This window comes from Drosophila gunungcola (genome assembly GCF_025200985.1).
Source record: "Drosophila gunungcola strain Sukarami chromosome 3L unlocalized genomic scaffold, Dgunungcola_SK_2 000003F, whole genome shotgun sequence".
Taxonomy (NCBI): Eukaryota; Metazoa; Arthropoda; class Insecta; order Diptera; family Drosophilidae; genus Drosophila; species Drosophila gunungcola.
This window is the reverse complement of record NW_026453179.1, coordinates 5284463-5306620: the sequence shown is the minus strand read 5'-3', so window position 1 is coordinate 5306620 and position 22158 is coordinate 5284463. Positions and strand designations below refer to the sequence as shown.

Below are 22158 nucleotides of genomic sequence, written 5' to 3'. Positions count from 1 at the left end.
TAACAATGTTTTATTTTATTTGTGGCTTTTTTATAAATTTGTATTCTAAAGGCATTTTAAATTTGTAGTAATCCTTGCTTTTGTTTTAACCTTCAAACTGAAACCTAATAGTTGTGAGACTATTTCAAAACATAACGAACGCGTCGTGCTACAAAATTACTAGTTTTACTCTCAACCCTGCAAAATCGTTAGTGTTTTGCAAAAATGTTGAAAAAATTCGTGGAAGTAAATGCAGAATGCAGTCCCTCAGCGAATCCCTACGAGGTGCGGACCTATCTGGGCAACGAAAAGTCGCCGGAATGGAAGGCAGAAAACTGTCCACCACGCGATCGTGTCTGCCAGAAGAAGCCCCCTAACTCCACGATCTCCCAAGTGATGACCATCGAGGATGAGCTGCGCCGCATCCACCAAAAGGCGGAAGAGTCTCGCTTTATTCGCCCATACAAGAAGCGTTGTGCCCTCTACGACGATTACACCATGTGCATCGTACCTCAGCGTACTGCTGCGGAGCTGAAAACGCACGCCGAGATGCGAGAACGCCTGCTGGCAGCCCGCAAGGATTTCGGCCTGGTCGAGCACGACGCCAGAGTCGGAAGGACATGTCCCAAGGACCTGGTGGTTCTCAACAGTCCCATGGACATGGGCGAAGAGGAGCAGCAGGCCGAAGAGGGGGAGGAGGAGGAAGAGGGAGACGTCAAGCCACAACTAGCCACTCCCGAGTGCAGTTCGGACATGATCATAATTCCTGATAAGCGCATGGTAAGCGAAAAGATTTTATTTTTCTCATTCCTTCAAATTGTAAGTAGTTTTTAATTTTCCCACACAAAAAATATAAATATTAATCATACGAACCTGGAATTATCAAGTTTACATCATAGGCAGTGCTTTTTTATTTGTTTTGACATCAATCAAATCCGATTTGATTTTTAAATGAATTAATAGCATGTAATCGTAAAGACGTACATCCAATTAAAAGCAAAATTATAGCTTTAAGATACAAATCGAAAATCTTATTAAGTACTTTTATTAAGTGTTTTGAAAATAATCATAAATAACAAACGACTTTTTATGGCATTGATGCTTAGGCTAGCTTAGTTTCAGTTGGTATTTGGTGACTCCTACTCGATCAACTCGATGTCATCGATGTCCGCATAGATGCTGCCCGGTGGCAGTTCGGGCAGGGAATTTGTCCCCGGATCCGTTTGACCTCCCCGCTCGTCGCCAGCGACAGGGAGTGATATGCTCCTGAGACAGCCTGCTGCTGCATGTGGACGCCAAGCTGAGATATGAGCTCCAGTGCCTGGATGTCTGAGTTCATCAGAGCGAACTGATGGATAATGGCCAGATGGGGGAATACGCCATTCAGCAGAGTGCTGGTGCCGGCGTTCATCTGATCATCATCCGGGCTTTCCTGGTCTTTATGCGGCGGGAAAAGTTCCTCCTCTACCTCTGGTGAGCTGGCTGGCGAGGGCATCATGCTGGGTTCACAGGTACCATCTCCACTTCATCATCCTCCTCGAGGTGATCGGACATCAGACTGTTCTCACTGGAAAGATTAACAAAGTCTGGTTTGAGCAGTCCCTTGCTAGCGTCTTCAGCCGGATCAGCCAGCTCCCGTTGCATGAAGTTGGGTAGTGCATGCTTAAACTCCACAATGATTTCCTCGACGGGCAGATCCTGATTTAAGGGATTCTCGCCTTGGTAGCCCAGCTCATCCGCCTCGTACTTGTACTTTCCACGGAATCGGTTTAGCCAGCGATAGGACGGTCTAAACGACGGCAGGTTCAAAACCGCAGCCATCCGCAAAGCAGTTTCCTTCAGTTTTTGGTTCCTTATGCTGATGTTCAAGTGGAGTTGGAATGCATCTCTCCACCCACTCGTGCAAAAGGAAACTAATGGCGCTCATCTCAAACTTGCGACGCTTGCGCGTCATCTCCTCAATTATAATAGAGGCATCCGCTTCGCTCAAGCTAGCCAATTGTTGGAGCAGGTCCTTTTTCTTGTCCAGGATGCGACGAATTTGGGTGGCGCAGCAGTGAAACATCTTGGCCAGACTGTTCCTTGAGATATTTGTCTCCTCGTAGTATCGGATCACGGCAATCTTTTCGTAAAAAGTTAAAATATTGCGTTCATTGCGACGGGATTTGACCTAATGAAAGGAAGGTAGTAAAAGATCAGTACCAATTTGGTATGCCAGTTGTGTATAGCTTATACTAAATAAATTTACAAAACATAGTAGGTTAATATAATACTAAAAACAACATCTCCTAAAATCTTTGCTTATACGACTGTACAAATCTTTAAAGATTTAATGTTTTTGTTTGAATAATCGGCATAGGCTAGAAGTATTTTACTACTTTAAAAGACTGTTCACTAAAAAAGATACATTAAGTATTTTAAAACATAAAAAAAAATTAATTGGCAATTGTATAACATTAATTGTTTATTGCAAATTAATTTCGCAAAAAATGTAACAAAGTCTTTATTCAACATTTTGTACAACTTTAAGGACTCACAAATTTGTTGCAGAAATGAATCGTTTTCTCAACTTCAGAACGCAAGATATTTACAAGGTAGCCATTGATATTTGTAGTCGTCCTGCGTATAATAACAATTATAAAACAACATCTGTCGTACACTCGCGAAAGTATAAAAATGTCCTTTTTAAGAATAAAATAATTTAAATGATCATGCTATAAAGAAATTCTACGTTTAAAAGCACATTGTTCAAGGGTAAATATAGTTATATACTTATACTATACTTAAGTTCATGCAAATTTATGTATTTACAAATGTACATACATACATACATAAGTATGTATATAGGCGCGTGCTTGTCTGACGGCCGCGTGTACACTTGAGGCCAGTTGTAAAATCCACCCTCAGCGGACCGCTTTAAGGCCAAGTTAACATACAAACATATCTGGCTTCCACTTCGGAATACTTACCCCTTTGTTGTTATTGTTGCGCCGCAGCGTCGCCGTTGGTAATGCCGCTATAGCTGCCATTTCAATAGTAGTTTTAAGTATGTAACTTTTAACTAGTTTTCTGCTCCTTCCTTATCTCCTCCTCCTCCTATTCCTCTTTTCTGCAAACTGCGCAGCAGCTTTCACACTCAGCCTAGTGCGCTGTTGTGGTGGCCTCTCTCTCGCCACAAAGATCGTGCGTCAGAGAGAGGTAGTAAACGGGTGTGTGTGTGTGACTCCTTTTGAAGCTGCCACAAAGAAATATCAATAAAACAGAAATAAAAGCACTATTAATACTGCCCATGCAAATAGAAAATTGTTATTAGTCACTTTTATGAGTGTTGGCACGGCACGTTCTCAAATTCGCTTTGCCTCTAATAGCTTTTGTTGTTGCTGCTCTGACATTTTTACAATTACTGAGTAATAACACTTGTATGCCCTGTTTTTTTGGTTCCGCTCTTTGCTCTGCGTGTGTGTGTGTTCGTTCTTTGCGCGCTCCGTATGAAATAAAAACGGTTCACTATGCTCAGTCCCTTTGCAAGGCGTTTGTTGTTGTAGCAACACAAACGACACTTGCAGCTGTTACTGTTGCACAGTTGAGGTCAAAATAATAGTGGCTGTTACTAGCATAATATGTTTACAAAAAAAAGACCACTCAAACCGCTTATCTTAGTTGAACAGATCTATTAAAGTAGAGGTCATAGCAATAGGATTTTTTGTTTATATAAGAATAACGCAAAAAATGCTATATTTTCAGAATATTAAATCGAAAAGGAGTTAAACCAATTAAGAAAGGTCTTATTTCAACTGATTGCTAACCTTGGGTTGGACAGACATCAAGCAGATAAGAACTGTTTCTTGGCTACAGAAAAGCAAGTAAACGAATATTTGGAATACCACAACGGACTATTGCTGGCGCAGAAATAGAAACAAATATTATAAAAACATGTAGTTCCAAATTCAGTGGCTCACATCTTATTTAGTTCATTACATTTGTGTATAACAAATCTTGGGAAATCAGGTTTCCAAATTCTCATCATTTAAAAGCTTAGTGTTTTACATTTTAAAAACTTGGCAGATTTGTATTTTCCTTTGTTAATTTCAAAAAAATACAAAAAAGATTCAATCAATTCAGTTGAAACTGTACTAAAGCCTCACGTCATTATAAATGCTTGATTCTTTGACCAAGAATACAGTCAGATGAAATTTGTTTAAAAAAAATATGAAACAACCGTTTGGATTTTTTTTTTGGTAAAATTGACAGTTTCAAACAAAAACCGTCCGAGAAGAATAAAAATACTAACCTGCTGCTCTTAGTACTCTGTGTGTATGTAAATCTTAAATTATTAAAACCTGCTATAACCACTATTTTTTTGACCGCACTTGTGAGCATAGTTGGTCTGGTGCATCGTGCATTGTGCATATGCAAAAGCTGCGCGGTTGCAGTCGCTTCGCTTTTGTGTCATTTGCGTTTGCGTTTTGCCGCGTACGTTGTTTGTTCTGACTCGCTTGTTGTTGTGGGAGTTGGGCGGAGGGGGTGGTAAAGGCTATAGGCTGGGTTAACGATTAAAATCCGATTCCTACTCGATGGGCTCTCTGCAGAAACCTCTCTTTATCTTGGCTAATTAACTTTGTGCTTGAGATAAGAGCCTGTCTACTCTTTGAACGGTTCATTTGCTACTCGAAGTGATAGAAACACGCTCTAATGTTCAATTGGGGTTCATAGCTAAAGTCTTATCAATAGACATAAAGCAATTCGGGTTCATTTAAGATCTTTGGCGTGCACCAGAGCGCTGGCCAAATAAAATATTAATAAAACAAATGTCTTACAATCAGTACTTCTATAATTCTATAAGCGAACTATGTATTTATATTGTTGAAGCTTTCTAGCACTATGACACGAAGTTTTATTAAAAACTTTTAAAAATACAGTTTAGGTCCTTTAAATATATTAAAAACAATATATTTACATAAGTAGTTTACTGTTTGCTACATTTTTCTTTAAAATAAATGAAGAACAAATTTAAGTTAATTCCATAATAATCCTTAAAACTACAAAAAGTTAACTTTAGCTTCCTATATATATATGTATAATATATGTATACATATATATATAAACTAAATGGTTCGAAAACAGGTGATGTGAGCTAAATAGGATCCCTTTTTTAAAACTACGTCTCTGTTTCTGCGTTCTTTGCCTTTTCCAGGAACGCCACCTGCGGTCGTATGTTTTCTTTACACTTTATAGCTGTATATGTACATATGAATATCTGCGTTTCGTTGGGCAGCTGCACCTGGTAAATACCAATTTTAATTCGAATTCAAAGTCATCACCGAGGCGGATTTTGCAGCCTCAGCGTTTTTGAATAAAACAGCTGCCCTTAAATTGATTACTTCATCAGTTCCTTTTAGGGTTTTTCAAATTAAGCATACGTGGCTTTTTTATTGCTTGCAAATGGCGAAACCTTTTATAGATGAACAACAATGTCCCAGAATCTTTTAACAAATGCATACTTTAAGCATATAAATAATAAAATATTATTCATTTTATTTAGCAATCTGATTAATTAATTAAGCCAACAAAAAAAAAAAAATTATATGTAGAATGGTATGATTAGGGGTAGCCATCTTTTTTGGCCACGTATTACTTTTCGTTATTTATTATAATTGAAGAAATAGTTTAATGACAGGTTGTGCTGTTCTGGTTAGGATCTTGCTAGATATCATTTTATATTAATAACAATAAAAGGAAAACTCGTAGATCTTCCCTCAGTATTATGGTTATAATAATATACATAGGTAACCACAAATACATCGGTATAAAACGCTGTGCCATTAAGAGCTATAATTATGAGCCCATCCCAGTACACCTGTCTTTGGCAAAGATCTTGCCGTCTGCAGTCCCTGTAACAGGCAGACCCCCTTCTCGTCCCATCGTAACCCTACCTAGTTTGACATTTTGCCAGCGCGCCTATTTTTCGAGAGGGTTGCGTAGTTGAACCGACTTGTGCTGTTGGCAACTGCGCTTTGGTGTTGGAATTGGTATTGGTATTGGTATTTGTATTGGTATTGACGTGGTCGTATGCTATAACTGCGCGATACTGCGCCGCTCACCTGGTTCACCTGGTCGCCCCAGTACTATATGTCTCGATTTCTGTTCTGTTGCTGTTGCTTTTGCTGTTGTTATTGTTGCTGCAGCACGCTACTAGATGACTTGTTTGTTCTGCAGCCGAGACAGCTTCGTATTTGCTCGGGGGTCCGGGTTTCTGGTCTCGGGCTTGTCGGTTTTGGTTGGGTTTTTGGTTTTTGGAACGAACCAACGAACGAGAGCGATAAGATTCCGTGATGTGGCACTAAGCGCTGTTCGTTGTTTACTGCTCTGTGGATGGGACGCCTCTGTTGTTTGGTGGCCGTCATCGTGGCCAGCCAGCCATAGAGGCACACTCACTTATACGGACGCACCCCGAACCCACACACATGCACATGGGCACCGCATATAGCGCGGCGACATCAGGTCGTTATAGTCAGTCTAGTTGGCATTTCGTGCTTACCTTATGCCGCTTACTAACTTCTTGATGAGCGCTGAAAAATACAGAAGAAAAAAAAAGAAAAAAAAAAGTAAAACAGGCCTCCCGTACATACCGTACAAGACCAAGACAAACACAAACGACGCCTCCTATATACGGGGCGTCGGGCATCGGGCATCGGTGGCGTATGCGTGCTATTTTCAGCCGCATTAAAAGCTTATGGCCATGGCCAGGAAAACAGAGTCGCCGAGTGAAAGCACAGAGCTTGCACAGAGCCAAGCGCTGATAACTGGCCATATGTTACCCAATCGCCGGCCAAGACCATTGGGTCTCTGAATAATTCACTTGACTGGCATATCCTAACTTTATTTGTGGCTAACTACACCTTTTGTTGACACCCCACTCACACAAAAATAGTAAGGGACCAGGGATCGATGTTATTTAAAATGGCAATTAATTGTTTTAATAATTTGCTATTATTTTAGAAACGTTTAGAATATCAATAGCAATCTTATTTGTTTTACATTATTATCTTTATTTAGTTTTTAAGATTTTCTGATTGTTGGAATTTGTAATTCACTTTAAATTTCAAATATCTTTTGAAATTCAAAATTAGGTGTATATTCTAGTTGTCTACTTGCATAGAGAAATAGTGCTCCAATTTGACTAACATAAGTGGTTTTGCTTAACTACAAAACATTTAAAAATAAGAATTTATGATTTTTGGTTGATCTTTGGATGAAATTTCTATGATAATATAATAACTGTTATATTAATTTATGTATAAACTCGATATACTTTTTTTCCGTGTACAGTTGGAGCTTAAGCGCCCCAAGAGTCGCATCTACCTGAACGAGACTGAAGTGGGCCCCCTGGAGGTTCTGCCCTTCCCCTCCTACAATCCGCGTGTCCTGCAAGATGGATTAGAGGGCGAGAATCTAAAGACCTACGACATCATCGAGGGCTGCAGTCCACAGGATCTGTGGACTTGGAATGTGGGCTATCAGAAGCGCGAGGAGGAACTTGACCAGGAGTTCATCTCCGCTTCCTTACCCAAATATGGTTTGTACCTAATGGCGGAGATTTCCCTCTCCCTCAGAGTTTGGCTATTCTAATCTAGCTTCATCGAAATTTTGCAGAAAACGACGGCGAACTTACGCTCTATAATATACCTCAACAGCTGGAAAAGACCTTCACCGCGGAGATTGTGTTTGGAAATCGAAACATCTATCCCGAACCAAAGCAGGAGTCCTACCGACTGCAGTAAGTGATTACGATTGTTCACTAACATTTTAATAATTGAAGTGATAGACTTAGAAGTTTTTTTCTAAATACAAATACCATTCTTAGACAAGATCTTTCATCAGTTTGTTTTGAATTTCATTAACATAAGAACAATTTAAATTAATATCAATAAAATAAAAACATAGATTTAAGTAAAGACTCGTTGTATAAAAATGTCCCACCTCAACCCCTACTTGATACCAGATATTATAATCGGCCCAGTGAGATCGGTGCCCTTATAGTGGCCTTTGTGGAGAGCTTCCGCTTGAACCCCGATTTCTGGACGGCAGGCACCATGGACGGTATTCTAAAGCGCGGCGTGAAGTTGACCAAAAAGAGCGCTAGCCTTAACTACAAATCGGAGACGAACGATTTCGATATCATTCAGCAGGTGGCAGAACGCGATGCCGCCGTGGAGATCAAGATCCATTTCTCCGGACTGCTGAAGAACGAGCCCAATATGTTCAAGGCCCTTTCGCTGTTCTTCTCCAAGTACAATGCCTGCATCCTCACGTCCCGCGATCTCTTCCTGCTGATCTGGAAGCGCTGCTTGAACTCCTACTATATCTTCGATCCCAATGGACGGGCTGAAAACTGCGAGCGGGATTTCGAGGAGGGCAAGTGCTCGCTGATGGCCACCCGCTATACGGAACACCTGGTGCACCTGATCACCAAGTTCAGTGATCTGCAGCCGCAGGATGAGTTCAATATCTTTGAGATAGCTTTGACTCAGTATGGAAAACTGAAGGAGCCGCCTTTGAGGCCGATGGAGAACGAGGAGTACCATAAACTCTGGGCGGTGGTCAATGAGAACTTTGCGGTTAAGACAGCGGCAACGGGTGGCATTCATCAGCCCATTTCCGGGAACGAGAAGAACGCCTCGCTGGTTGTCTCCCTGATAGCTCTCATTTACTCCGAATTCGAGCTGGCCAAACTCTGGAAGCCAGGCACTGTGGATGATATCGTAAGGTATGGCGTGGCCTACTACAAAACCCTTCGCAAGAAGTTCCGTCTGGACGGCAAGCGCTGGAAGAACAAGAAGCCCCATTTGAATGTGGTGGATCTGCCGGAGATGTTCCTAATGGGTGCTTTCAAGGCAACGGTTCGCAAGCATCCCTTCATGATCAATGGCCATGTGGCGGACTGCAAGAACTATTTGGAGTCCCAGCTAACGATGGCCCTGCATCAGTTGTTCAACATGCCACAGTGGCCATCGGCCTTGCTACAGATCGACAATTCGGTGATGGCTTTGTGGAGGGACAAGGAGTTCTTCTATGTTTTCGATCCCTTTCGGCGGAATCGAACGGGTCTGGTGGTGGATCCCGACGACTACACCATCAAGGGTCTGGCTGTGCTGCAAATGCACGCCACCTTTGACTCCTTCGTCCGTGTGCTGTACATGAATGCGCTGAAGATGCGCCGTGGTGGCAAGTTCTTCATCCATGGCATACGGACTGGCTGCATCCGACCGCTGCAGGTGATGACACCGCAAACGAACAAGTTTCCGGGTCTGCAGATGGGTCTGCCCACGTTCACGGATGAGCCGCCGGCACCGGAGCTGAAGCAGAAGAAGAGTATCGAGAGCATTCCGGAGGAGGAACGCTTCCCCACCGTCGATGAGAAGGAGATGGTGGAGGAGCTGATTAACATGATCATCAATAGCATTATCAAGGAGTTGCCGGAACCGCAGCCAAAGAGACCACATCTCTACAAGCCAGCCCAGAAGGTGCTATTGCGCACGGATCAGGAGAACCTCAAGGCCCTGCGGCTGAAGATCAAGCGAGGCTATGAACTGGGCCAGGAGGAGGAGAAGGAGGATCTGAAGAGGGTGCTCACCGTGGAGGAGGAGGTGGCTCTCAAGAGCAACTTCAAGGCGCTGCCAGATGGTTCCTGGATCATCGTGGGCACCACGCAACTTCCTCAGTTGGACGAGGAGATGGCTAAACTTGGAGGTCTACTGGCCGGCTTGGTGGCCATGGCCGTTTCCTCCAAGTACAAACTCTCCACCTGGAATGCCGACCTCATTGAATTCTCTTTGGAGTCGGCAAATAGCTTTGGAGATGATTACCAGAACTACGAGTACTTACTGGCCTGTCTGTTGGCCAAGAAACTACCGGATATAGCCATTGGCGAGAGCAACTTCACTTTGGAGGTCAAGAAGGTTGTGAAGTCCTCAACCATGGTACCTCTGCGCCAGGTCTTGGTGGACCTACTGGTGGATAACAACAGGCTGCTTCTCGTTTGCCAGCGCTTCTCCTGTGTGATCTTCAAGCGCTACAACTTTGTATACATGTTTATTGGCTTTCCCTGCAACGCCATCGGCTATCGAAAGGGTGGATCTGGTCCAGCTTGCCTCCTCCGCTTCGTGGAGCTGGATGCTCTGATCAAGCGCATAGAGTTTGGCTGCAATCCGCAGGGCTGCTCAGTGATGAACTTCATCGTGGCCTGCATCCAGATGGTGGATAATAACCTTCACGGCAGATTCCGACCCTGGCGCAAGGAGGACGATGACAAAGAGGTCAAACAGGAGACGGCGAGGCAGAAGAAGCTGCGGGAACAGCGGCTGGACAAGATGCGCTTCATCGACGAGGAGCTGCAGAAGGAGGACGAGCGCATCCAGATGTTCCTCAAGGCCAAACAGGAGCACATGGACCGGAAGGCTGGAAAGAAACGTGAGTAACTATTAATGAATATTTTACCTCAAAAAAACATATTTTAAGAATGCGATCTCTACCCTTTAATTAATATTAGTTTGTGGTCCATTCTTTCTATCTCAGTTTTTTAATTTGGTTTGATTTATGAATATCAATTTTTTTAAATAAAATATCGTTCACTTAAAATCACAATCAAACAAAATTAATATGATTTTTTTTTCTACATAAAAATATTTATTTTGTTTTGGCCCAAAATTAATTTAATTAATAAATTAAATATTTAGAATCCACAATGAATAAAAATTATTTATATTTATATTGCTGCTCAAAATTGAGTTATTTTCTTTAGGTCCAAAATGAATTCATTTAATTCTTGAAGAATGTAAAATAATAGTACTTTGTGATTTTTTAAACAAAACATGTAATTTACGGTGTTGGTTTTGTCCCATTAATTTTCTGTGACATTTGAAAATCATTTGCTGAAGAAGATTTTTGAGGACCTTTTTAGTGTTATTCCCATCAAAAAGAAATTATAACAATAATTAAATGTAATTTATTTTTGAGTAGTAAACATTGCTAAGCATTTTAAATCTGGGAAAAGAGAAAATTGTCGTTATGTTTTAAAATACTTCTTATGAGGTATTCTTTGTAGTGGTTGTTTTTTGGGTATATAGTTACTTTAAATGAGTTTTATGGAAACTAGATCATTTATAAGCTTTTTTGAACCTGTTCTATTGAATACCACTTATGCTAACGCTTTCGAACATCCTTTACAGCGGAGTACCGTGACATTGGCATTGACGAGGGCGAAGGCGAGGAAGGCGACGAGGAGGAGGACATGGTCGGCATCGAGGAGGGCGAGGAGGAAGGCGAGGGCGAGGAGGAGGTGGAGCTGAAGCACCGTCCTGGCAAGAAGCTACCAAAGGAACTTCGTCGTGCATACAAACCACGTCCTATTATGTTTGGCTACAGGATGCGCGAAAAGGACTGCAACTTCAAGATCCAAGGCAGTTTGGCGCTCGAGGGCCGTGAGGAGGGGTCCTTTAAGACGATCAAGCCGTGCTACTTCGCCTCCGCCCTGGCCATCATTAGTTGCTCCCTGCGTCCCTTAAATCAATGGAACTCCTACCGCATCGACCGGGTGATCAACAATGCCAAGGCCATTTCCACGGGGGTCTGTGAACTGGAATCGGTGTTCGAACGCGTGGTTCGCCATGTGACCATCGACGATTATGAGTTTGACATCTGGATCCGGTGCATTGAGCCGGCGGGCATGTGGACTCCAACTCCGGTGAAGAAACCCGGCACTCCGGAAGTGGGTCTGATGCTCTTCAAGAAGAAGTTCGGCAAACTGCTGAATCTGCGCAAATACATGATCATCTTCACGCCCAACGGCAGCTATGCCATCTACCACGACGAGTTCTTCCACCTGTTCGATCCCTATGGCAGCATGGAGAAGCCTGGCGGAGATGAGGAGCAGGAGGACGAGGGTGACGAGGAGGGAGGCAGAAAGAAGAAGCGCTGTCCCAAGGGCCCAAAACGTTGGCCCGAACGAAACACCGCCTCCTGGGTTCTGCTCTACGATGTGGATTCCGTGATCAAGTACATCGATGAGCGCAGTGCGGCCAAGAACTGGAAGGAGAAGAACCTGTACAAGTTTTTCGTGGTGGATGTGCTGTCGCACAAGAAGGCGGCACCGAATGCCAGAATCCTGCAGCTGCTCACCGATCTCTCGATACCGATGACCTGCAGCAACAAGCAGTACGGCAGACCGGAGTACGAGATCTGTGCCACCAACGAATCCCTCGGATGGTTGGAGCTGGAGAACTGTCTGCCAGTTTGGAGCAGGCTCAATCGACGCAATACGGCTGGCAAGTATCGCAACCTGCCGGTCAGCAAGATCAAGAAGTTCGACATCGAGATCGAGGGGCGTTTGTGGTCGCTATGGGGCAACCTGCATCCCGAGGCCCCAGTATTCAAGGACGATGTGAGGGGTCGTCAGTACCTGGGCTGCTATGTGATGGCCTGTTGTGCGGCCAGTGTCTACCGGCTGATGGACTGGAGCCCCCATCTCCTGGACACCATCGTTGTGAGCGGAAACACCTACTTCAAGGAGAGCATCGATCAGATCAGCAAGGAGGACTACGAGTTCTCGCTGGAGAACCTGAACATCGACTGCTCCATGGACACCATCAACTTTGTGGTGCACATCGAGCATGTTTGCTATGGCAAACTCTACCGGGTGCCCACTTTCAACCGGATGAATCTGTCCGAGGCTCTGATCTACTTCTTCAGCCACTACCAATTCGGAATAGTGAGTGTGCGCAAGCGGTCGCTGGCCATTGGGTTCTGCCCCGGCCACGATGGCGGATACTTCATGTACGACTGCCAGGAGAAGGACCACCCGCTGTTCCCCAAGCAACAGGGCGCCTCCTACATGCTGCGCACCCGCCACCTCCAGGTGCTGCTCTACTGCGTGGTGGTCACCCTGAACGTGCCCTTCTACAACATCGACTTCAGCATCCACAAGGTGGAGATGCTGCGCGAAGGAGCAACCGTCGAGAACGAGGAGGAGGAGGGCGGCGACGAAGAGGGCGGACCTTGATCAGGAGCAGGAGGAGATGGGTTTGGTATTCGTTCGGGCAGACGCTGAAAATTAGTTACTATTTGTTTGGATAATATCTATGAAAAGGGAAATGAAAATTACATTACATTTATTTTTGAATAAACACTTTTACAGAATTGTTTATCACTTTATAATTTCTACAATAAATGGCTACTCTGGTAAAACAAACGTAGTCAATTTAATTGTTTTTACTCTATTTTTGATTTTTATCCCCTGCAAATATATCAAATTTGTAATGTATTTGAATTGATATCTAAAAATTTAATTTAAATTAAATACATAAATAAATTAAATAAAATGTAGCAACTTTTTATATTAAATCACACAATTTAATACGCATTGTTTTAAGCATTAAGATTGAATATTTAATTGAGTACATGGGTTCTACTGATTAAAAAAAGGTCTCCAATAGGTCTACAACCAAAATATTAATTGTCCAGAGCTATAAACTTTAAAATTTATAAACCCAAGACTACATTTCGAAGTCCCTAACTAAAGATTTTGATTTTCAAATGCTAGAATTTCCATAATAATAAAAAATTTAAAGCTTTCGACAAAAATACAAGATTTACTCGAATGGTATTTCATTCTAGTGCCTGTTTAATCTTTTTTTCAATACATCCATATATAGGAAACAATGATTTCGCTTTACACGCTACATGACTAACATAAGCAAGCCAAAAATAATCAAACACAGATACTCTTCAAAGTCGACATTTAATCGGGTCTCTAAGAACTAAGCTAAACATTTAACAACGATCGGATGACGCATGGTCCGGTGACTCGATGTCGTCAGGCGGTGACTCAATTCTGGGTGACTTAATGCCGCAGACGACGCTGTTCCTCTGCCTGTTTGTAGTGATAGCCATCGGCACGGAGTTCGTGGGCGGGCTCTGGTTCCAGTTGCTCCTGGGTCTCCGCATCGGATGGTGCCATTGGCTGCTGGACATCCAGGATGTAGGGCATCTGCTGCTCCTCGGCTGGCTGATCCTGGAATTGCTGAGGCTCTTGTTCCTGCTGCTGCTGCTGTTCCTGCATCTGCTGGAGTTGCTGCATCTGCTGCATCTGCTGCATCTGCTCCTGGTATTGCTGGTAGGTGAGCTGCTCCTGGGAAACTGGTGCGGGGGGCAGGTAACGGCTGGCGGGCTGTGGCTGCTGCTGGAGCTTCTCCATGACGGCCTCCTCGGGAGCCATCATCTCCATCTGGGGCATCATCATGGGCTCGGCATCCATCTGGGCAGGAACTGGAACAGGCACTGCTGCAGGTGCAGGTGCAGGAGGCAGGTAGCGAGTGGAGGGCATGGCTTCCTCCTGATCCGCGGGAGCGGGAGGAGTAAGCAGACTGCTGGGCATCGCCTCCATCTGACCCTGTTCGTTCGGACGCATATACTCCACCTGCTCGGGCAGCTCTCGCAGCTCCTGCTGTTCGATGCTCATGGACACAGCGTGCTCCGGTCGAGGAGGAGGAAGGTAGCTGCTGCTGGGCTGCAGATGGGACACATCCGCGGCGGCCAAGCAGGCGCACAAAGCAAGGGTCAGGCAGAAGGTTTTCTGCATGAGAAGAATATATATTACATAATATATCATTTTAGCATTAAAATGGATTTAAACATGTTTTTGGTCATGATAACATATGTAAAAAAAAAAGAACATGAGTTTTTGTAGTAATTTTGAGCTATTAAGTTTGGACATTGTCTTCTCTCTTTTATTTATTGATATTAACTAACTAATATATTTTTACATTTAAAAGACAATCAGTATAATTGTCTGTAACTTGTGATAAAGATTTTTCAATACATAAAATCTTTGACAAAAAACAAAATTGTAAATATTTTGTAATGTTTTTTTTTCTAATTTTTTTTTTTTAATACCTTTAATCACCTTTTCTTTCATCAGAAAAAATCCCACTTCTTAATTCTTAAAACAAAAATAAATAATAATATGAGATTTCAATAAGCCTTTTTGTGCTATCCTATACTCCTTGAAATCCTTTTTTTTTTGGGCCTTATAATACCCTATGCGACTACTTACCATCTTGTTGGATGTTTGGCTGTGGAGCGTCTGATGTCGAAACAGCTGGAAGTGATGATATTTATACGAGTACAGCTTCGGAGGAGACCTTCGACTGGGCCAGTCAATAAGTTCAAACAGTGGGCTTAGAGGCGGGTTCCGTTATTTGCAAAGACCATCGATTTGTCGTCGGTTTTCGTTTTTTGGCTTTGGTTTTGTTTTTGTATTTGGCGCATCTCAACAAACAGTCAAACAAATAAACATTCGAAATGCCTAAATGCCCAAACATTCGAGCTGAATCATCGTCACTGGCCGCCAAGCAAACCAAAGCAACCCGATCCCATCCGATCCAAGCCAAGCCATAGCGAAGCCTCAATTGGACTCAGTTTAAGCCGCTTTTGGCCATTTTCTTACCCTTGCTTAGGGTATTTACGATTTTTTGTTGCCTACAAGGAAGTCATCTAGTTAAACAAATAAGCAGCTTTAAAAACAACTTTTTAAAGAACATTCTAATGCCGTTTTTTTTATGAAAATATAGTTCTACAGTTCTATATATATATATATTATCAGTACTATACTATATTTTTGGAATATTCTTAAAGCATTTAAAAATATATAATTTTGAAGGTTATATATACAACAATAATATTATAACGATTTCAATTTCAATTTTAAAATACCTAATCAATCAATATAATTATGATAATAATAACATTAAACGATTGCGATTTAAAAAGATGAACAATAGATTTGAATAACTTACAATTTTGCTTAAAAATTTCAAACTTTTAAAAAGTGAAAAGAAATCTACGTGAAATATTATTAAGTTAATATATTACAGAAACAGAGTATTCAATCATCATTATTTTTAAACGCATGTTTATCCATTTTAAGCGTATCTTTTCTCTTTATTTCTGTCTTCACCTGCTGACAGGTGCCACTTGACGGGGCGTTTGACAATCTCAATTGCGCTCGAGAGCTCCGGCTCGAGGCGTATAAACTGGAGCATGGCTGGGCTGGGGACCCAAGGTTCCCCGAATTTGCTTTTCACTCTGCGATTTTTGCACTTCCCCTCCTGACCTTCGGGTGCGGATTTCACGGTCAATGGATGGGTCCAGCACCTGACCTAAGATGTCTCCGTATCTCCAAGGGGCCGGACCGGAAAAGCAAATAACCAACCATGCAAAAAATCCCATACAATCAATGGACTACAGTCTTATAATTGTGATGGCTGTTTTCTCGAAATTAGCATAAAAACGATGGACGGATCTAAAAATAGTATTTACTTAATTTAATTGTGTGGTTGTAAATAAATAATTTGTTTTCCAAATACCGAATACTTTTTGAAATTGTTTTGATAAAATTATTTAAATATAAGTTGTTTATTTTAATACTTTAAAGTATTAGTTCTAAGAATTTAATGTTTACGTAAGTTGCTTTTCACAATTGAAGATAAAAATACTTTTGATTTTGATTGTTTAGGTACGTTTTTCTAATGGATTCTATATTAATATTTATGTAACGTTTTTTTAATAAACTAGTTCATACCGTATTCTTAAATATGTGCTTATATTGTTTTCTAAAAAATATATAAGTTAAAAGTTTTTATAATATACATCAAATTTTTTAAAACCATTAAACACATAAACCATAAGTTTTGGTGTGAAACCTATTTTCCCCATCTAGTTGTCAGGTTGTGAAAATTCAACCCACAACTGTAAACATTTTTTCATTTTCACACCGTTCACATTCCCTTTAATGGGAACCGAACCAAAAACTGTGACCTGTTTTTATACATATTTTTCGGTAGCGCTTTTATAAATTGTTTTATAAGTGTTTTATTGGCCATTCACAATCCCGGTCTGGATAGAGTATGTACGAGTGTAGTCGTTGCGGTGATCGGAAAAGCGGCTTAAGTCTTCGCGCCGGAATCGAGTTACATTCCTCCGGAGAGGATTACATAGAGGGCGGCTCCAGTTGGTGCAATTCCTGCGGTGAACTGACCTTCTTTATAAGGTGCCATGCTATCAGGGATTTCGTCCAGCCACTTATAAACAACACTTTGGAATCGATCGATCCGGTGCCGGTTGAGGTAACGGCTGCTCTCCTCAGAGGTGCTCTCCATCCACATACGGTTGTCCAAAACCAACAGGCCGCCAGTCTGGCTAACCATCTGAATAACTGGGCCGTTGAGGCCATGGATCCTCCAAAAAGAGGGGTATCCTTCACTACTCTGCCCAATCGACATGGCCATATGGCCCGGAAGACTCGGATGCCAGATGAGGATGACCCCCGACCGCCGATAACTCCACTTAATGTGATCTTGAGTCCGCGAGTCCTGAGCGATGATGACAAGACCCCTCGCAACTCAAGTAATGTTAAAGTGGAGGAGAGAAAGCCATCTTCATCCAAAAGTCCTAGGTCTGAGCAGGTCAAGGGAGTCGAACTGTTGCGATCAATGGCGCCCAGCCATCTAAGCCCAAGGCTACCAGAGGAACAGACTCCACGCCTTTCTACGGCTAATCCCTATGCCAAATCCTTTAGTCCCCGGAATAAAACGAGTGTAAAACCTGAAACTTCTGGTAAGAAAATCGTAAATACTCAAGGACCGAGTTTAACCCTCAAGGACATAAAGAAGTTGCAGCGCCGCTTTGCTGCTGATGATTTTTCCGGACCAGAGAGCTCTGCTCATTCCAGCGATCGATCCTCCGCCGGCAGTGTCCCGATGAGCGTAGAGCCCAGCAGTGAGCCTACTAGCAATATGGAGCTGCAGAAGAAGCTCGATCAGAAACGGCGGCAGTTGAGTAAGTTGACCTCAATGCGGACGAGGCTCGATGCGGAATGTGAGGCAACCAAAATGGAGTTAGAGCTTCTGGAGCGAAGGAATCGTGGGTCCCAGTCCCGACGAAGTAATCGGGAAAGAGGTGGAGCTCATTTTATGCTTTCACGGCTGGTAGAAAAAATAGAAATGGAAAAAGAAATGGATGATCGTAAAAAGTTGATGACGGAAGATAAGCTAGAAACCCTCCTAAAAACCCTACACGAGCAGGCTGTGCCGCAAGTAAAGAGCGAGGATCAGGATCAGGATGAGGAACAGGATGAGGAACAGGATGAGGAACAGGATGAGGATCAGGATCAGGCTGAGGAGTATCTAGGCAGCCATAACTTATATACTCCATCTCTAGAAACTGACACAGAAATCTTGACTGAAAGCAAGTGCGATGCAGAGATGGAATCCAACACAGCTTGTGCCTCATCGAAGGACAATGAAAGCAGGGTGATGGATTTGTCTTCAACCTATATACCTCTGCCACTTCAGCTGAGAAATCCGTTTGCCACTCCTCGTACCGTCGGCTTTCACATTCACAACATCCACGATCCCCAGGATAGAGTTCAGCGATCGATGCCATTATGCAAAACTGGGAGCATGCGGGCTCTGGTGTCCACCGCGCAACGTGCCAGATTTACTGGCTGCGTCGACGATCCCCTGGAGGTGGTGAAGCTAATCAAGAATCTGGAAGATTGCAACGAAGTCCAGTTGAAAGCCCCCAAGGCACAGTTTTCCACGGTGGCCTGTGAGGAGCAGGAGCTGCCCCAGTTGCTCAAGAATAAACCGTATGTGACCGAGCCGCAAAAGGCAAAGGAACTTGACATTTGCCGATCGCCAGTCCGCTGCCCCGATTCCGATTGCAATCGGCTGTCCTTTGTCTCCGATTTCAACAAGCACCTGCTGATCGATCACCGATCTTTGACCGCGGAGCGGATCCTAGCCAGGCAGACCAAGACCTTCTTTCTGGACACGAACATGGCGCTGATGGACCAGCCCAGATGTCATATGCTTTATTTGGTGCGGGACAAGATCTTCGACACCGGTGGCGACGACATGTGCGATCTACTGCCCATCATGGTGATGAGTGCCCGCACCCATTTGAGCACGGTTTTGGCTTCTTGTGGAGATCGGAAAGCACGAGCCAGTAGCGGGATGAAACCGAAGGGCGATAGAAAGCTATTCGTTCTCTGGCTAACCGGACTGGTGCCGCGGGACCTTAAACTGATGGCAACGCTTTCGACGTGGTCCACCCTAGGTCCCGATTTGGCGGATTGCGCTAGTGCCAACACCAGCTATGTCTACGATATCAGGGCTCCCAACGAAATGGGCCCCATCTGCCAAAGTGGCTGCTCTATTATCCTGCCCATGCGCATGATCAAGCGGATGACCGACAAGGGACGCCGATTCCTGGCCATTCAGGTGCAGGTCTACTGAGGCAAAATTTTATCGTACTGATTGGATACATTATTACTAAATACAAAATACTATAATATTAATTTTTGTTGCTTTTTAAATAATTGCAAGTGGGCGGGCCTATAAGCTACTACAAACATATACTATTAGAAACAAACTAGCTACCGCCATATACGTTTTAGGAATGTAAATTTTCCAATTATGATTGTTAAACTAAGTAAGATACTTCAATTGGTGTATATTTATGTATATTGGAAATATTTAATTTTGTTGCTTTTAAAAAAATTCATTGATATTAATTTTTCTTAACAATTATAAGTTGTTTTTGGTGTGCTTTATTTTATAAAAAGCCTTGCATACTTTTAGGCTTCATGATCATCGTCCTCAAAATATTAACACAATATTATGTTGCCTTCTTTTCTGGAAATTGTATAGCATTAAAAAATAAATGTATTTGTTTATCCTTAAGTGATTTTATTTTAGGGACTTACCCAATAAAGATTTATTAAATGAAATAGTGAAACAAAATTTAAGCAAATAACCTAATCAACATTTTAAAATATGATACGTTTACGTTTTCAATGCCTAGCGTTTTCTGTCTTATAACACTAGTTACATCGAAAATACCCATTCAGTAGTATATCACAAATAATACGAAAAATATTATACATTTCTTGTGTGTCACCTTCTCAAGGGAACGTAAATTTTAGATTTATAAATTTAACTCGATCGTAAATTGTCCGTTTAAGTGACCGATTTGCCCCTCTTTCGGACCAAAACCAAGATAAACGAACAGCGGACCATGTCGTCTCAGTTCTGTGCGAAATGCGGTAGCTCCAGCGGCAACCACGAAGTGGCGACCATGGATCCAACCGAGAGTGACTTCGCCCTGGAGCTGAAGCCGGCACCCAAGCAAACCTGCATTCCGGAACACCATCGCCAGCGAATGGCCATCTCGGAAACCAAGTAAGTTGGGACTTACTTACAACTTAAAATTTATATTCCTTAACCAGCTGGAGAGATCCATGTGCTGACAGGCAAGGGATAATGCTCATTGTTCTGTTCACAAATTCTTTGCTAGAAATTATATAATTTTTATCGAACATGTGCTCGTTCTTTTTGGAAATGGGTTTAAAAATGCATAATCATAAAAGCCGATTATTATTAAATATAGTTGATTGCCTATTTATAAGTGGAAAAATACTAAATAACAATATATAATCTGAGTCAGTTGCTATTCATTCTAATTATTAAGAAAAAGTAACCGTAAGCAATAAGCATGTTTAATCACAAAATTATTATTTTTTAATATTCTTGAGAATGATTATTTTTTTTTAGCAAAAAGTGATTTTTAAAAATATTTGTTAATTGGACACCGTAGACGGTGTTCTTAAAAATAATTATATTTATTTTTGTTTAGTATGTCAATTACATACAAATGAGTCCCTTAAAAAAATCAAATAATTGGCTACAACTTAAGTTATTTTTATTATTCCAGCGTATACCAGCGGGAAGTTGGTTACGATGTACCGGAAAAGTCCTGGTCAGTCCTGTATTTTGGTGCCGGCAAGGACAGAGCCTTGAAGTAGGGACAACAAAACCGCAGATCAGACAGATGACCCGTTCCCCATCACAACGTCCCGTTTTAGCAGCAATTTAAATCGAATGTCTGCAACCGCCTGGCCCACTGATTGACTCCTTCGCCACCACATCCATCCACCAGTCATTCATCAGATGTCGCGAAATGTTATATAAAATTGAAATTCGCCCTCGTGCCAGTGCATATGTGATCTTTTTTTTTTTGTGTGGGTTCTGGGTACGGCTGCAATTGATGATGTTGTCTCCGGCGGTTCTGATACGTACGATTGTGATTAATGGAGACAGCGTCATTGTGCGCGATCTGCGGCGCTTCAGACATATAGTACAATACTATACTCGCAGAACTATCCATGATGTCATTCATGGCACCCGACACATTGAGCCAAGATTGCTCTTGAGAAGTGTCATTTATATCAAAAGCGGAAATAATGGCTTAATGAGACAAATGACGCGACGCTGACACATCTGACAGTTTCTAAATACGTGTGAAATTCATTAAATTGATCCCCAATTTTTGCAATCATCTATCCAATGTCAGTTATGAAAAATTTGGCAAATGGTCTTAGCACGAAATGCTAATCTCCCAATGAATAATCTAAAATAGTTTTTTTCAATTGTGGGGGAAGCACATAAAGATATTTTGAAGAATACAATAATCCTTTAATTTTATTCAGGCTTTTAGGCAGACAAGTAATAAATATGAAAGGGTTAGTCACAATAGTTTTGTTAACATTGTTAATATAAACGCTTGTCAATAGAAAATACCAGCGCTTATATTTTTAATGATTAAATGCGTAAAAAAATTGAAGATAAAATATATTTGCTAAGTTCCTGGTTCAACATTAAGTTTTTAGTAGAAAGACCTTTAGAAACATATTGGATATCAAAATTGTTGATTTAAACTTTAAATACTTTTAAACCGTCTTAATAAATCTAAATATTGGCTTTCATGCTCATCTGACCTCTTGCGATTCCCCCTCCATAAATTTATGGTCTGTCTGCGTTTTAAAATGGTTCCGAAAATAGCTTTCTTTTAAACATGCCAAAATCTGTTTGTCTGCTCGTTAGCATATCTGCATACTGAATATTTGGCACTGCCTGCAGATGGGTGGACTTAAAGATTCCGGGCCACATGTCAGCCTTAAGCACTGCTAAAATGTCTGACCCAGAAAATTTTTTTAATTTATTTAAAAGTTAAGTCTGTGTGTGCCAATATAATATTTAGATTACTGCATTTATTCATGACAAG

General features: G+C 42.0%; 5 protein-coding genes across 5 annotated transcripts; 3 read left to right on the top strand and 2 right to left on the bottom strand.

Annotated features, from left to right (window-relative positions):
• Nucleotides 1–89: 89 nt before the first annotated feature.
• Nucleotides 90–13173, top strand: LOC128258337 (uncharacterized). The gene is made up of 5 exons (XM_052989921.1): nucleotides 90–759; nucleotides 7309–7555; nucleotides 7633–7756; nucleotides 7982–10449; nucleotides 11208–13173. The coding sequence occupies exons 1-5, from the start codon at nucleotides 205–207 to the stop codon at nucleotides 13034–13036; spliced, it is 5223 nt and encodes a 1740-aa protein (XP_052845881.1). The 5' UTR covers nucleotides 90–204; the 3' UTR covers nucleotides 13037–13173.
• On the bottom strand, nucleotides 1007–6404 carry LOC128258338 (uncharacterized). The gene is given in 6 exon segments (XM_052989922.1): nucleotides 1007–1213; nucleotides 1216–1494; nucleotides 1497–1857; nucleotides 1859–2149; nucleotides 2949–3214; nucleotides 6081–6404. Coding segments are annotated over 5 exon segments (1086 nt in total). The 5' UTR covers nucleotides 3009–3214; nucleotides 6081–6404; the 3' UTR covers nucleotides 1007–1118.
• A 593-nt stretch (nucleotides 13174–13766) lies between the features above and the next one.
• On the bottom strand, nucleotides 13767–15430 carry LOC128258386 (transcription factor SPT20 homolog). Its single transcript, XM_052989974.1, has 3 exons — nucleotides 15402–15430; nucleotides 15089–15182; nucleotides 13767–14608 (listed from the first exon to the last, which is right to left on the bottom strand). Exons 1-3 carry the CDS (start codon nucleotides 15428–15430, stop codon nucleotides 13877–13879), a joined length of 855 nt encoding a protein of 284 aa, XP_052845934.1. The 3' UTR covers nucleotides 13767–13876.
• Nucleotides 15431–16766: 1336 nt separating this feature from the next.
• On the top strand, nucleotides 16767–19382 carry LOC128258635 (uncharacterized). The gene has a single exon (XM_052990349.1). The coding sequence runs from the start codon at nucleotides 16941–16943 to the stop codon at nucleotides 19329–19331; it is 2391 nt and encodes a 796-aa protein (XP_052846309.1). The 5' UTR covers nucleotides 16767–16940; the 3' UTR covers nucleotides 19332–19382.
• A 519-nt stretch (nucleotides 19383–19901) lies between these two features.
• Nucleotides 19902–21510, top strand: LOC128258692 (uncharacterized). The gene is made up of 2 exons (XM_052990489.1): nucleotides 19902–20276; nucleotides 20809–21510. Exons 1-2 carry the CDS (start codon nucleotides 20113–20115, stop codon nucleotides 20897–20899), a joined length of 255 nt encoding a protein of 84 aa, XP_052846449.1. The 5' UTR covers nucleotides 19902–20112; the 3' UTR covers nucleotides 20900–21510.
• Nucleotides 21511–22158: the final 648 nt, after the last annotated feature.

Bases quoted from the DNA above. Each gene is read 5' to 3' on its own strand.
- LOC128258337 (XM_052989921.1), top strand. From the start codon at position 205: ATGTTGAAAAAATTCGTGGAAGTAAATGCAGAATGCAGTCCCTCAGCG. The intron at 7,556-7,632 runs GTTTGTACCTAA...GAAATTTTGCAG, and splicing joins CGCTTCCTTACCCAAATATG to AAAACGACGGCGAACTTACG. The intron at 10,450-11,207 runs GTGAGTAACTAT...CATCCTTTACAG, and splicing joins CCGGAAGGCTGGAAAGAAAC to CGGAGTACCGTGACATTGGC.
- LOC128258386 (XM_052989974.1), bottom strand. From the start codon at position 15,430: ATGGCTTGGCTTGGATCGGATGGGATCGG. The intron at 15,183-15,401 runs GTTGCTTTGGTT...TGACTGGCCCAG, and splicing joins CTTGGATCGGATGGGATCGG to TCGAAGGTCTCCTCCGAAGC. The intron at 14,609-15,088 runs GTAAGTAGTCGC...CTTCTCATGCAG, and splicing joins GCCAAACATCCAACAAGATG to AAAACCTTCTGCCTGACCCT.
- LOC128258635 (XM_052990349.1), top strand. From the start codon at position 16,941: ATGTACGAGTGTAGTCGTTGCGGTGATCGGAAAAGCGGCTTAAGTCTT.
- LOC128258692 (XM_052990489.1), top strand. From the start codon at position 20,113: ATGTCGTCTCAGTTCTGTGCGAAATGCGGTAGCTCCAGCGGCAACCAC. The intron at 20,277-20,808 runs GTAAGTTGGGAC...TTATTATTCCAG, and splicing joins ATGGCCATCTCGGAAACCAA to CGTATACCAGCGGGAAGTTG.